We start from the raw sequence: 15,051 nt of genomic DNA, 5'->3' as shown, positions 1-15,051 counted from the left end.
CCACACAGCATCCCCCTCAGGCCCAAGCCAGGTTTCAGTAATGCAAGCCAGGTCACAATTGCTATCCTCCAACAGATCGTGGATGATGTGGGTCTTGTTGTTAATGGACCTGGCATTGCACAGGAGCAGAGACAGGGTTTGTGGTACGGTTAGAATGACCCTCAGGTTCCTTTGGTTAGGAGAGGGATAGGAAGGAAAGATAGATATTAAGCATCGATCTCGTAACGCTGATCCACTAATCTGCCCAGAATTTTAATGTATGTATTCCATTGGATAGTTTTACATTCACTGATGTTTAATCTCTTTTTATGAGTCGAGGGGTCGGGGTCTTGGGGTTTTTAAATTGTAATTTTTAATTGTCTGATGTTTTATTTATACTGTTGGAATCCTCTTTGATTCCTTTGGGAAAAAGTAGAATGCAAATAAATATTATTGTTATTATTGTTATTATTTGCTATTCTCTCCCTCTTGTTCTGGACTAGTCTCAGTGAAACCCTCCCGTTGTGTTTGGCTCAGCTCTCACATCCATACACAGCAACAGGGAACACAATGTCTTGCATGATTCTCACTTTTGCGCTCAGTTGCATGTCTTTACATTTTGGGTCTCCTCTAGTTCTTTCATAGCCTTCCTTTCCTTTCCTAATCTCCTTCTGGTTCCTTGGCTGCAGCCCCCATTTCTATCAGTGCCTGATCCCAGGCCTGGGAGCTCTTTCGCCACTTCCATCTCTTCTCTGTCTGGGCTGAATCTGTCATTGTCTTTTGTGGTCTTTATGTTCCAACAAGAGGACTGACTGCCTTTGCACTTTCTTCCTTGGTCTTCCTTATGCTCTTAAGCAAAGCAGGGGCAAAGCTGCATTGCATGCAGCCTGGGTTCAAATTGCTCCTTCCTCTCTCTCTCTTTTGAGGGGCAGACAACAACAACAACAACAACAACAACGTTCCAGGCAGGAAAACAGAAACCAAAAAGTTGCAAGGAGGGTTTAGAACTGGAAAAGAGGAGCCAAAAGAGGGGCGCTTACCTATTTGGGGCTCAAGGGGGACCCCCCCCAAGGCTTCCTTCCTCTTGTGGCGGGTGGTTCCAACAGCTGATGGCAGAAGAGGAAGAAAGAAGCAGAGGGGAAGCAGAGGAAAGGGCCAGAAAGGCCGATAGAGCACAGCCTACAGCGACCCCGCCTGGTCCGGAGGAGGAACTGCACCCTCGCTGAGCTCCTTCTCACTGGCATGCTTCTGAGCATGCGCAGTGCGCTTCCCATCCTGCTGGGGAAAGAGAACCACTATATTTAATGGAGTATTCAATCCCTAATTGACGATTTGAGACTCAAGTAACCCCTTTTTTTTGGTGGGGCAGAAAGAATGCAGTCTCTTGAACTTTCCAGCCTTGGGAATTGGGGGGGGGGGGGGTTTGCTTCATTTTAAAATGTTTTATACAGTTTTAAGTACTGTATTCTTTCTAATAGCTATCTGTTCTAACATTGTAATAATTTAATTCCTTTTTAATGCACCTCTTTTTATGTTTTTTAATTGCATCGTTCTTTGAATGCTGCGTCTGCTCCAGGGCCCCATGATGCCAAAGGAAGCCGGAGAGGAGACCTTCTTCATATGCTCCAAAGGCACTCTGCGTATGCTCCAGGGCACCCCAATGCAAAATGAAGATAGAAGGGAGGAAAGCAGATCTTCCTATGCTCCAAAGGCACTCTGTGCATGCTCAGGGGCTCCCTGCTGGTGCCAAATGAAGGCGGAGTTTTGGCCAGGTGCCCCAATGGCAGAAGAAAAGGCAGCTCCAGGAAGGAGACAGACAGGGAGGGGAGGAGGCGGGGAGGGGGGCGTAACGTGGGAATGCGAAAGCGAAAGCGGGTTTTGCAGACTCCTCCTCAGTTCTTCTCGGAGGTCCTTGCTTTGGGGGTCCCTCTCTGCGGCAAAGAAGAGCCCTGCTGCCATCATGGCCAAGTCCTGCACTGCCCTCCAGATCAGCAAAGGCACCCGGGAAAAGGTGGGCAGAGCAGACTATGGGGGGCTATCATAGAGGGACCCACAAATAACCCTGGAAGAAGTGGAGGGGACCCAGACATGTTTGGCTTTATAGAAGAAGGGGGGGGAGCTAAGGTTGATCCCATTGCAACCCCCCTAATTAACCAAAAGGAGAGGCTCCTTGGACTGCAGGTCCCAGCATCCCCCAGCTGGCAGGGCCACCGGAGATAACCATGCAAGAAAAGAGGAAGAAGAAGAAGAAGAAAAGTTTCTTCTAGCTCTGTTGTTGTTGTTGTTGTTGTTGTTATTGATGGGGGCCTGCAGGTCCTTATGGTGACTCTTAACATGGGGTTTCCTGGGGCTGAGAGAGTGTGACTTGCCCAAGGTCAAGAGGGTTTTCATGGCAGAGCAGAGACTTGAACCCAGGTCCCTTGTGTTGCCCAGTGTGGCATAGTGGTTTGAGTGTTGGACTGCGACTGGAGACCAGAATTGGACTTCCAGCTCAGCCATGAAACCCACTGGAAAAGTCACACTCTCTCAGCCTCAGGGGAAGGCAATGGCTAAGCACTTCTGAACAAATCCCCATGATGGAGTCGCCTTAGGGTGGCCATTGGTCAGAAACGACAAACCCACACGTTCCTGAGTTGTAATCCGGTGTACAAACCACTATGCCACGCTACCTGTGGAAACAAAGGTACCTCTGAACATGTGCAGAATGTGCTGAAAGACTTTAAAATCCATTCCATTATCCACTCATCCCTTCTTTGTTAGGTTTCAGGCAAGCAGAGAGTCCCATGTGGGAAGGCTGTGTTTTCTCAATTGCTGGGTAGGGAAGAGTGCCTCTGCACATGGTCAGAGTGCCTTTGATTATTTGGATATTCCTCCTCTCACCCCTGAATTGGATTCTGCAACCCGGATTCTACAGAATTGACAGACGTCACCTGGCTTTCTTTTTTAAAAGTTGGGGGTACAAGCTGCCTCTGCACTGCAGAAATAATTCAGTTTTACACTGCTTTAACTGCTGTGGCTCAGTGCTATGGAATCCTGGGATTTGCAGTTTGTTGTGGCATCAGAGTGCTTTGACAGAGAAGACTAGGTATCTCACAAAACTGCAAATCCCAGGATCCAATAGCTTTGAGCCATGGCAGTTTGGCAGTTAAAGCGGTGTCTAACCGGATTATTTCTGCAGTGCAAATGCAGCGCTAATGCTAGTGCTAATCATCATCATCATCATCATCATCATCATCACCATCATAGCATTTATTTATAGCCTACTTTTCACCAAAGGGTGGAACATCAGACATATATAATCAATATTCAATGTTTTACGCAGCAGTTATTAAATGTCCCCCTTCACCCCAAAAGCAGCTGAATTTCACGATCTTTTTCTCTCTTTCCAGATGGCCTGTTTCCGAGAGTCCCTTTTAAAAGAGGCGAGTTCCAGTTAAAACATATTGCCGGGGGGGGGGGAATCCACATCCAAATAAATAAGATTCTCAAAATTAGATACCGAATAAAACCAGAGATCTGCATTTATTGAATATGACAAATAAGATATGAACAGAAACACTGGAAATACTAGAATATATAATTACTGCGGCCAGAATTACTGGCGCAAAAGTGGAAATCCTCATGACTACCAACTATTGAAGAATGGCTTTTGAAGCAAATAGAAATGGTTGAGTTAGGTCCAAAACACATTGCAGAAATAATCCAGTTTGAGACCACTTTAACTGCCCTAGGGAATTCTGGGAACTGTAGTTTTGTGAGATGTTGAGCCTTTGTCTGTCCAAGAGCTCTGGGGCCACAATAAACTACAATTCCTAGGATTCGCTAGCACTCCGCTAGGGCAGTTAATGCAGTCTCAGACTGGATTATTTCTGCAGTGTGTGTTGGACCTTAGATAAGCAAACAGCGTCTGTAAATCACAAATGCACAGAAAGTATTGGGAAAGGGTTGGGCTCTGGTGATAGGATATTGTGGAAAGGTATGGCAAAATGGAGGGTTTCTAAGACAAAGTAGAGGAAAATAATATATGGAGACTATCACCAGGAACAAAGTAAGTTACAAGGATCCGGAAATCAATGAAATAAGAATACCAAATCCCAGAGACTCAGGGAAACCCATTGGAAGTTAAAGTATAATAAGTTAAAGTATAATAAAGTATAAATATGTGTAATAGGAGTAGTATTATCATGTTTTGGTTTTTCTTATAAACTATTATATCATAGTTTGTCTTTATGTGATATGTGGGATGTGTTATGTATGTTCTTATAATAAGAAAATTGGTTAGTAAATTGAAAAAACTAAACAAACAAACAAATAAATAATGAAAGAGGCGAGTTCCTTCTGACACCATTTCCCAACCCTGACTTCCCTCACATAATTTGATTTTGCATTTCTCCTTCCACTCGCCACTTCAGGGAGAAGAATTCCTGTGCAAATTTTTACCTGCAAAAATATTTCAGTTGGATCAGTTGCTAAAGGTAAGAGATGAGATTCCACAGTTCCTTTTCAGAGCTGAGTTTATGGAGCAGCCAGGGCTGCATCCACACTGCAGAAGCAATCTGGTTTGACACTACTTTAGCTGCCATGGCTCAATGCTATGCAATTCCAGGATCTGTAGTTTGCTGTGGCACCAGAGCTCTCCGACAGAGAAGGTGAAATGTCTTCCAAAACTGCAACTCCCAGAATTTTCTCTCTCCTTGCATTTTCATACCTGTGCCCCTTTTCCAGGAAGATGCACTGAATGTGAAAGATCTGACTTCTCTCCGTGCCCCACTGGATATTCCTATTCCGGACCCCCCACCCAAAGACGATGAGGTGAGTTGTTGAAGGTCACCAAACACCTGGTTTGTTGTTGTTGTGTGCCTTCCAGTCATCTCCGACTTATGGTCAGGGAGTTTTCTTGGCAAGATTTGTTCAGAGGAGGTTTGTCTTTGCCTCAAGGCTGAGATAGTGTGACTTGCCCAAGGTCACAGCCAAACCTTCTGAAGAATAACTTTGGGCCAGCACAGGGTAGTAGTTTAAGTGTTGGACTGTGACTTGGGAGACCAGGGGGACCTTGGGCACTTCCCACACTCTCTGCCTCAGGAGAAGGCGATGGCAAACCTCTGAATTAATCTTGGCAAGAAAACCCCATGATAGTTTCACCTTAGGGCCACCATGCGTTGGAAACAACCTAAAGGCACACAACAGCAACAATTTTATGGGGTTCTTCTATCCATTAAGAAGTCCTAGTATGTCCTATAAGTTCAGGGACTGATGGCCTTGGTTCTGTTTTCCTCTGCAGATGGAAACAGAGAAGGAAGAGAAGGAAGGTGAGAGGAGAACAACGTTGGAGGGATGGGGAACTGGGTGTATATGTGACAGGGGAATCAAGGCATTTTATGGGCTATGCTTCACCTTTCTGTCCCACTTGCAGCTCCCAAATGTGGCTACCTGAAGGGCAATGAAATTCTCATTTCGCTTTTGGATCGCATCAAACCCGAAGTCCGAGAGTTCAAAGAGAAATGCGTCTTGGTGAGTTGGGACAAATGCCCAATGGTTTGAGCGTTTGGTCACAACCCTGAAGACCAGGTTTCAAATCTCCACTCAGCCAAGGAAACCCACTGGGTGACTTTGGGTGAACCACACACTTTCAGCCCCAAAACTCAATGATACGGTTGCCTTAGGGTCGCCATAAGCTGGAAATAGACTTGAAGGCACTCCATAACAGCAGACCACTGTGAGCTTCAGCGTGGCGCCAGATATATGAAATTCCTGACAGTGCCTCAGTTTCCTCTCTTCGTTCCCATCAGGTCACAACCTGGATTCAGTTCATGATTCCCAAAATCGAAGATGGCAACGATTTTGGAGTGGCCGTTCAGGTAAGAGGAATGGAGGAATCCAGGGAATGTGCAGTTCCCAGAGCACCAACTGAGAATGGATCCCTCACCATATGCACAACGCTTTGTTTATTTTCCTGTTGCCCAACAGGAAAAGGTGCTTGAACGGATCACGGCCCTGAAGACCAAAGTAGAGGCCTTCCAGACCGCCATTGCCAAGTAAGTGCCAAAGACAGAGTCAAGATCCCATGTGGCACTGCGGTTGCATCCAATGGCCCATCGTCCTGCATTTTTCTACAGTGAAAACACTGCTTTGCTTTGCTTCCTTAAGGTTTCTACGGGTAAAATGGATTCCAGTGGTTTCTCCTTACTTTTGGTTCACGGGTAACTCAAGGAGCATCATGGATGACATTTCTTCCATTACCAGTTGCATTATTGGAGGAGGGAGGATGTTTTTGGAGGATATGGTTGGTTTTGGAGACTGTAGCTGATTCTGCACTGCAGAAATAATGCAGTTTGATACTGCTTTAACTGCCATGTCTTCATGCTATGGAATCCTGACATTTGCAGTTTGTTGTGGCCCCAGAACTCTCTGACACAGAACGCTAAATAGCTAACAAAACTACAAATTCCAGAATTCCATAACTTTGGGCCATGGCAGTTAAAGTAGTGTCAAACTACATTATTACTGCATTGCAGATTCAGTCTATGACTGATGTTGCCCTGATGCACTGTGGGAAATTCTTCACAACTCTGCAAACCTGAGTGTCACATTACACAGTGATAGCACCTGGATCCCACTTTTTCTGCCATGGCTGCATCCTGTGGAATCCTGGGGTTTGTCATTTGGTGATCAGAGCAGTGGTTCTCAACCATTGCACTCTAGCTGGTTTGCACTTCCACTCCCAGATGTCACAACCAATATAACCAAGAACTCTGGGAGCTAAAACTCCAAACATTTGGAGGACCAAAGGTAGAGAACCACTACACTAGAGTTTTCTGGCAGAGACGTTTAACTATCTCATGAAACTACTAATCCCAGTATTCCATAGGATGGAGCCATGGCAATTAAAATAGTATGGCATTGTTTTAATTGTGTAGGGTGAAAAATACTTAATAGTTCAACATAGCCATCAGTTCTATTTTTCATTCTAGGTATTACCTAGAACGTGGAGATGCTGTAGCTAAGGCTTCCAAGGAGACTCATGTGGTGAGTAAGGAGAACCTGATAAAATCCTATTTTGTTCTACCTTTTGGAAATCAGTTGAGGGGTGAAATTTCATCATCATCATCATGATGTTTCATACCTGCCTATCCTCAAGGCTAGAGATGGAGTACAACATAGATTAAAACACATAAAATCATTAAACACAGTGAAAACATGGTTAAAACACATAAACATAGGCCACATTAAAACCACCCAGCAGTAAGTAAAATATCCTAATTTAAAATTCATAGTTTAAGATCTACTGGTTAGGCCTGCTGGAAGAGATAGGCCTTTTAATACTCTTTTAAGTTCAGACAGCATATTTAACTGTGCCCAAGGAAATACGTCCTTGATCTACCTGACTTCTCTGCCTCCTTCCCTACAGATGGATTATCGGTGTCTTGTACATGAACGGGATGAGGCGATATACCGGGAAATCCAGACCATGGTTCTTGATATCCGTGGGTTCTATGTAAGTAAAAGGAGAACTGCAGTGGAAAGACAGAGGGAAGCGGGTGTAGAAAGGACGGAGCAAGACCAGGAAAGATCTCTTAATGCTTCTGGTTTTTCTACCCATAGGCTGAACTGTATCACATCTTGAGCAAAAACCTGGAGAAACTGACCAACCCCAAAGGTGAAGAAAAGCCTTCAATGTATTGAGAGGAGACTTCTTTGCCATAAATGTGTAGCGACTGCTACTATTGCCAAACAGACAAAAAATTACAGAGGAAAGGATCAGAGAGAAATGAAAGAAAACTTTCCCACATCTTGGCTGGCACAGGAGCAAATTGCTAAATGAATGCTGCTTTGACTTAAGTTTTGCTTAATTCTCTTCTTTTTCTGACCAGTGTTGTGTGGAAATGAATGTAGTAAGAGATGGGAGGAAAACTGTGCCTTATTTTCCTGATATGGTATGCTTTTGGGGGGAAAACTATTTGATGCTACTGTGAAACGTGTACTTGAACAATTCTTTCATTGTAATCACATTTCAGTAGCCTTCCCCAGCCTCTCTTTGATCTAAAGATTAGCACACTGTGACAAAGAACTCAATAGCTAAGATTTGGAACAAGATTAGCTAAACTGAGGACTAAAACTCACTGCAGAAATACTCCAGTTTGAGACTGCTTTAACTGCCTTAGCTCAGTGCTAGCAAATTCTGGGAACTACTGTAGTTTTGTGAGACAATTAACCTCTGTTAGAAAGCTCTGGTGTCACAATAAACTACAATTCCCAGGATTCCCTTGCACTGAGCCAGGACAGTTAAAGTGTTCTCAAACTGGATCATTTTTGCAGTGTGTTTTGGACCCAAGGTCTAAAACACACTGGAGAAATACTCCATTTGAGACCACTGCCACTGCCCTGGCTCAATGCTGGGGAATTTTGGGAACTGTAGTTTTGTGAAACATTTAGCCTTCTCTGTCAAAGAGCTCTGGTGCCACAATAAACTACAATTCCCAGGATTCTTTAGCACAGAGCCTGGGCAGTGAAAGTGTGTTTTGGACCATAGTATCCTTCAGCATCTGCTTTAAAGGTTAGGTGGAGATAGGGGGAGTTAAAATTGTCTTTGTGAAGTCGAAGGCTTTCACGGCCAGCATCCATAGTGGGTTTTTTGTGGGGTTTTCGGACTATATGGCCATGTTCTGGAAGAGTTTATTCCTGACGTGGCTGGCTATGGGATTCTGGGATTTGTAGTCCTATGAGATGTTTAGCCTACCCTGTCAAATAACGAGCGAGAACAAACTACAAATCCCAGAACTCCATAGCATGGAGCCATGGCAGTTAAAAGTGGTGTCAAACTGGATCATTTCTGCCACAGCAAACCACTCTCTCTCAGCCTCAGGGGAAGGCAATGGCAAAGGTCCCCTGGAGGAATCTTGCCAAGAAAACATTGTGATAGCGATGCCTTGGGGCTGCCATGTGTCACACTGTCTCAGCCTTATGGTAAATCTGATAAATCTCAAGAAAACTCTTGGTTTTGCAGCTTTGTGAGACATTTAGCCTTCTCTGTCGGGGAACTCTGGTGACACAAGAAACTACAAATCCCAGAATTCCATAGCCATGGAAATTAAAGTGGTGTCAAGCTGCTTTACTTCTGCATTATGGCAGCAGCCAAACTGGTATTGATTTATTTCCACTTCCTGGTTTGGCTCTAGGGAGCCTCTCTAGGAATTCTGTCCAAGTTGAAGGAAAAGCACTAGAGCCGGCTCTCTAGGAATTCTGTTGTCCTATCTCTATGACGGGAGGAAGTAGATTTTCGATTGGAGTCCGGAAGTGAGTGGAAAAATCAAACGGTGTGTCTATGGGAAAGAAAGCCTGAGGGGGAGAAAAACGAAATGGGCGAAGCGCTGGGATGAAGAGGAAAAAACCTGACCAATCAGAGTGGAGGATAGGGGCCAAGGTGTGGCCAATGAGAGGGAGAAGTGGAGCGAGGAGGATGAGTCGCACGCTGGGATTGGCCCGTTTTGCCTTGGCGAATCAGGAAGCCAGAGGGGAGAAGGGGGTCCTCGCAGCAGAAAGGGGGGATTCTGAGCAACGACAGTCTGGGCTCCAAGGAGTGGAAAGGTGGGTCTGTTTATACTGGGAAGGATTCAGGGACGAAGCTGCTGCTGCTGCTGTTGCTCGGGGGCTGGGTTCCAGAGCAGGCCAAGTGCAACCTTGCACTTTTATTGTACTGCAGGTCCCATTATCCCCTACCTTTCCTGACATTGGCAGGGGCTGATGGGAGTTGCAGTCAATCCATACCTGGAAGGCCACTCCCTGGCTTTGGGATCACTGGAGAGTCCTGCTAAAAGGGCAAGAGGGAGGAGGATCTCTGGAGTGTCCCTTGGTCCAGAGTTATTTTTAAGGGGGGACTTCAGTTACCATTGTCCACAATGGCAGGGGATAATGGGAATTGAAATCCCTCCCCCAAAAAAGCACCCATTGTCCCCTGTCATGAGGCAGAGATGAGCCACAAAACAGCCTTTGAGATGTTGGAGTGCAGCTCCAAGCATTTCCCAGAGTAGGGCTGCCCAGTTCCCACCTTTTATGTCAGGGATGATGGGAGCTGCAGTCCAAAAGGGTTGGGAGGGCCAAGGTCTTCCCCAGCCCCTGCTTTAAGTCAGGTTGGAGCAAAGAGAAACCTTTTTGTCTTTGCTGCTATCCTCAGATGTTATTGATATGTTGTATTTGTCAAACTACTTCTCATTCCCATCTGGCTGTTTTTTGGAGAGAGAGTTCTGGGTGGATACTGGTTTGTTTGTTTGTTTGTTTGTCAAAGTGTTTTGGAGTTTGAGTGTTGGACTACGACTCAGGGTTCGAATCCCAGCTCAGCCGTGGAAACCCACTGGGCAACCTTTTGCAAGTCACACTTTCTCAGCCTCAGAGGAAGGCAATGAATGGCAAAGCTCCTGTCAACAAGTCTTGCCAAGAAACCCCCCATGATAGGTTTGCCTTAGGTCCACTATAGGCCAGAGACAAGTTGAAGGCACACAACAACAACAACAACATTTTGGGGAGAAGCAGTGCATGTGAAAAAGAGAGATTTGGAGTTCTTTTAGCCCTGAGAAATCATTTCGAGAGAGGGATAGTAGGCCTGTGAAGCATGACTGGTGAGGGAACAGATGCCTAAAGTTGCATCTACACTGTAGAAATAATACACTTTGATACTTTAATTGCTGCAGCTCCATCCCATGCAATCCTAGGATTTGTAATTTTACAAGGCTTTTTGCCTAATCTGCCAAAGAGGTGCCTTACAAGACTACACATTCTGGGATTCTGCAGGATGAAGCCAATGCAGTTAAAGTGATGCCAAAGTGCTTTATTTCTACAGTGCAGATGCACCCAAAGTCATGGAGAGAGGCAGTTGTGGCCCTCCAGGTATTATTGGGCTGCAACTCCCATGATCCCTTGCTCTTGGCTGTGCAGGGTAGGCCTGATAGGAGTTGCAGTCCATTGATATTCAGAGGGGCACAAGTTATCCACCCAGGCTTAATGTTAGGGTTGGGAGATGGGAGGCAACAAATGGGCACAGAGAATTGGGAAAGGCACAGAAAGAAAGCAAGCAGGGGTACGTAGCAGATCCAAAGAGCTGAAATGCCAAAAGTTTGGGTATAATGGAGAATTAAGGTAGCATGGCACAGTGGTTTGAGTGTTGGACTGTGACTCTGGAGACCAGGGTTCGATTCCCCGCTTGGTTATGAAGCCCACTGGGTGACTTTGGTCAGGTCACACTCTCTCATCCTCAGGGGGAGGCAATGGCAAACCTCCTCTGAACAAATCTTGCCAAGAAAACCCCATGATAAGTTTACCTTAGGGTTGTGATAAGTCAGAAATGACTTGAAGGTACAACAACAAGGGAGTATCAGTAGTTCAGAGAGATGACTGTCTTCTTTTCCTTGACAGGATGGCAGAAGTGGAGATATCAGCCCGAGCATATGTCAAGATGTGCCTTCACGCAGCCCGTTACCCCCATGCAGCGGTGAATGGACTGCTTTTGGCCCAAAGGCGGAGGGCAACAAGTGGGCAACCAGAATGCCTTTGCATCACAGACTGTGTCCCCCTCTTCCACAGCCACCTGTCGCTCACGGTCATGCTGGAAGTGGCCCTAAACCAGGTATCCCCTTAGGGGGCGAACTAACAGAGTACAGTGATCCCTCCATGTTTGCTGGGGTTAGGGGTGTAGGACCCCTGTGAGACTGGAACCACCACAAATAAAAAGGAATTACTTCTTTTTGCCTTAAGAGAACACCCCTCTAGGATTCTGTCAGTCCTTCAGCACAATTGTATGGTCAGCATCTACCAGAGGCTGACCAGAGAGTCACTGAAGGACCTATAAATGCCTACAGAAGGGGTTTCTCTAGGAATCTCTAGGTCCTCCAGTACAACTCCACAGCCAGTCTCTGGAAGAGACACACTTGAGGCCATAGAGATTTCTAGCGAGAACATATTAATTGAATCCACCAATAATCAGATCTGCAAAAGTCAATGCCACAAATGTGTAGGGCTGTCTGCTTTTCCAAACAGAAACATTTCAAGGCTTTGGCTAGGGAACTGATTTACCTATATATGTGCCCATATAGGCTCCCTATGTGCCTGGCCAAGAACTGAAGTCTGCAGGAGGTGCCTTCCCTTGTGCCCAGCCAGTGGAACTGGCACCCCATTTATGGAATGCCCTTGCAAACCTGAGAGGGAGCCAGTGCTGATTTCATTCAGGCATGATTCTGTGATTAAGATCAAACTTGGGCTTTTTATTAAAGTTTTCAATCCTAATTTTCATACAGGTATACCTCAGTAAAGAAAGCCTCTGACGAACAAACTCCTTTTAACAAAGTCTTTTCATGCCCTCCCTCTTTCCTCCTTGTCCTCTGACTAACTGGAAGTATTTTAGCAGCATCACTATTGAGAAGATGGTGAAGGAGGGCTGGAGAGACCCAACATTTCAGTAATGGACTGCAACAGCTTGTCTGCAGGAAACAATGCAATACAGTCTAGGCTGGGGCTGCTGTCACACTGCAGAATTAATGGAGTTTGACACTGCTTTAACTGTCATGGCTCCATCCTTTGGAATCCAGGGGTTGGTAGTTTGTTATGGCACCAGAGCTCTCTGATAGAGAAAGCTAAATAGCTTAAAAAACCATAAACCTCAGAATTCCATAGCATTGAGCCATGGCAGTTAAAGTAGTGTCAAACTGCATTAATCATGCAGTGTAGATGCAACCTGGGATTATGCTCTTTCCAGTCCTTCTGTAAGCATGTGTGCATGCCTACAACAGGTGAATTAAACTGCAGCTGCCTTGAAAATCTGTTGCTGAGTATGCATGAACCCCAAAACAGAGAACAAAGAGGAAAACAGATAAGTCTGCCTCACTAGCTACCCCCAACATGTTGAAAGAGCAGAGATCTATAGACCAAAATGGAAATCATAAGAAAAATGGAGGCTGGTGAAAGAAAAATTCATCTTTAAATGTATTTTGGAAGAAGCCTTCAAGTTTTCTGTAATTTCCTCCTTTTTCTTTTGGTTTATTTCTTTAATGAAGAAGAAAATATCAAAGAAGTTTTCTAGGTAAAGATAAAGCTTGTTCCGTATTGTCAAAAGCAAAAGATTGGCCTGCTGTTTAGGAAATACTTTGAAGATGTTTTGCATTATGTCGACTGATTAAATGTGATCTGCTAACAAGTTAAAAAGAAGGCATGCTGAAGAACATTTTACTTGGTTGTGAGATCTGGAATTTGTCCATCTTTTCAGGTTGATGCATGGAGCTCAGAAGCAGATCTGCATCTGGCTGGCTATTATCAGGCAAACTCTGGGATTGACGACAAAAGGTGAATTTGGGCAGCAAAGGTATCTTAATGGAGCAGGTCTCTCCCCCCCCCCTTTCTCTTTGTTCCTTTCTTCCCTTAATTTCCTCCCTTCTCTCTTCCTTGCAGCCTCTCATCCCTTGCGCAAAAGACCGCTGGACGCATTGCTGAACTTTATGACCATGCCGTCCTTATCATGGTGAGGGGATTTGGACCATGGAATATGGATTATTGGGGTCTGGGTGGGCTACACTTTCTTCGGTCTTGGTCTAGACCTCTTTGTTGGGTGACACTTTCACACCTTGCGTGTTGATTGTTCAGAAACCGAAGGTCAAGAAGAGGTCTCTCCCTACAAGTTATCACATCTCATTGTTTTCAACCATTCTGATTTCTTTTGCAGTTAGATAACCGCAAGTTCACGATCAATCCCCGAGTTCCTCCAATAATTGTGTTGGAGCAGAAGGAGCGACAGTGGGTTCCCAAAGACAAGAACCTGTGAGTTGTTGGTATCTAGTTTTGTTGCCATGTGTTTCCAAGTCTGGCTACTGGCTACCATCTCCATGGGTTTTTCCAGCAAGAGTTATTAAGAAGAGATTTGCCACTGCCTTCCTCCCAAGGCTGAGTGACTATGACTTGTCCAAAGTCCCCCACTGGGTTTCTATGGCAGAGTTTCAAACACTTATCTCCAGGGCTTCTAGTCCAACCATTACACCATACTGGCTCTTATCTATATTTTATCCTTATTTATTTATACCATGCCTTTCCCCCAGAATACAGACTCAAGGCATCTTCTTCACAAATTCATTCTCACTGCAACTTTCAAAATGAGCATTTTCCAAAATCCTCCCCAGCCAGTAGGACAGTGGATTCTGGGAATTATATGTGTAATTCACAATTTGTAATCCGCTCTGATAGCCTTTTGGCTGAAGAGCGGGGTATAAATAAATAAATATTATTATTTTCCATTAAAAATAACCCAGGCTCTGGATGCGATCTAGAAACAGTGACAGAGTCAATGCTAAAGCCCAAATCCTTAACAGAAGTGGCACTGAACCTAAGCCTCCCAAACTGGTTCTCATCAGCTATTTATGCCTCGAAGACAATGAAAGGAATGAATGTCCATATTTAATGCATAAATTTTTTTGGCCTATTTCAGGGTCATGTGGAGCGACTGGGAATCATCTCGCCACATCTGCAAGTCTCTCCTAGAAGCCAAGGCTTATTCCCAATTGGTTGACTTTGATGCCCACCTGGATGACATCAGAGAGGACTGGACCAATCAGCAACTAAATACAGAAATCGCCCAGCTGGTGTCAGTAGCCAATGGCAGTGCATGAAGGAATATAGGATCCGTTAGCGCCAACCAGAAGCATAGAGCATCAGTCTTGGATGGTTTAGCTCCTCCTCTCACCTAGCACATTATTTATAACAGCTAAGAAGAAAATCTGGATTTTGAGCATTTTTAAAAAAAAATTCCTAGAGATATGGACTTGTCTGCCCCAAAAACTCTGCACAAAAACGAGACCCATCAAACCTAACTTTTTGTCAGCTGATAATCTCAGAAATGTATTTGATCAATGCCTCTAGCTGTGAAGCTATAAACCTTGTAAAAACAGTCCATGCTCCCATATTGGATTATACTGAAATATTATAAAGAATTATCCGGAAGACTTCAGGATTGTTTTTGGTTTATAAAGCTCACCGTTCTGAATGATCCCAGTTTGATCTTTTTTCTCTGCTCTTTGGTTTCATAACTTATTTATCGAATTT

At 44.8% G+C, this 15,051-nt stretch overlaps 3 protein-coding genes across 7 annotated transcripts in view; 2 read left to right on the top strand and 1 right to left on the bottom strand.

Annotated features, from left to right (window-relative positions):
* Positions 1 to 1,168, bottom strand: part of RNF31 (ring finger protein 31) — a 30,016-nt gene extending 28,848 nt beyond the window's left edge. The window contains exon 1 of the mRNA XM_042471939.1: positions 1,020 to 1,168. The gene's annotated coding sequence lies outside the window, so the exon portion shown is untranslated. The remainder of the gene's footprint in view (positions 1 to 1,019) is intronic.
* A 91-nt stretch (positions 1,169 to 1,259) lies between these two features.
* Positions 1,260 to 7,818, top strand: PSME2 (proteasome activator subunit 2). Of its 3 annotated transcripts, none has more exons than XM_042471946.1 (12): positions 1,260 to 1,322; positions 1,556 to 1,990; positions 3,369 to 3,401; positions 4,392 to 4,454; positions 4,705 to 4,791; positions 5,261 to 5,288; positions 5,393 to 5,490; positions 5,769 to 5,837; positions 5,947 to 6,014; positions 6,951 to 7,005; positions 7,388 to 7,474; positions 7,582 to 7,818. In XM_042471946.1, exons 2-12 carry the CDS (start codon positions 1,562 to 1,564, stop codon positions 7,660 to 7,662), a joined length of 1,098 nt encoding a protein of 365 aa, XP_042327880.1. In that variant the 5' UTR covers positions 1,260 to 1,322; positions 1,556 to 1,561; the 3' UTR covers positions 7,663 to 7,818. The 3 variants fall into 3 exon arrangements, with proteins under 3 accessions (XP_042327880.1, XP_042327879.1, XP_042327878.1); XM_042471945.1 differs by having other exon boundaries at positions 1,263 to 1,339; XM_042471944.1 differs by lacking the exon at positions 1,260 to 1,322 and having other exon boundaries at positions 1,427 to 1,990.
* A 1,599-nt stretch (positions 7,819 to 9,417) lies between these two features.
* On the top strand, positions 9,418 to 14,995 carry EMC9 (ER membrane protein complex subunit 9). Of its 3 annotated transcripts, none has more exons than XM_042477517.1 (6): positions 9,418 to 9,564; positions 11,386 to 11,596; positions 13,229 to 13,305; positions 13,411 to 13,480; positions 13,682 to 13,776; positions 14,438 to 14,995. In XM_042477517.1, exons 1-6 carry the CDS (start codon positions 9,437 to 9,439, stop codon positions 14,616 to 14,618), a joined length of 762 nt encoding a protein of 253 aa, XP_042333451.1. In that variant the 5' UTR covers positions 9,418 to 9,436; the 3' UTR covers positions 14,619 to 14,995. The 3 variants fall into 3 exon arrangements, with proteins under 3 accessions (XP_042333451.1, XP_042333452.1, XP_042333453.1); XM_042477518.1 differs by lacking the exon at positions 9,418 to 9,564 and adding an exon at positions 9,579 to 9,679; XM_042477519.1 differs by lacking the exon at positions 9,418 to 9,564 and adding an exon at positions 9,596 to 9,640.
* The last annotated feature ends 56 nt before the right edge of the window (positions 14,996 to 15,051 follow it).

The sequence above is a fragment of the Sceloporus undulatus genome, chromosome 6, assembly GCF_019175285.1.
Source record: "Sceloporus undulatus isolate JIND9_A2432 ecotype Alabama chromosome 6, SceUnd_v1.1, whole genome shotgun sequence".
Lineage (NCBI taxonomy): Eukaryota > Metazoa > Chordata > Lepidosauria > Squamata > Phrynosomatidae > Sceloporus > Sceloporus undulatus.
This window is presented reverse-complemented; position numbering and strand designations above follow the sequence as displayed.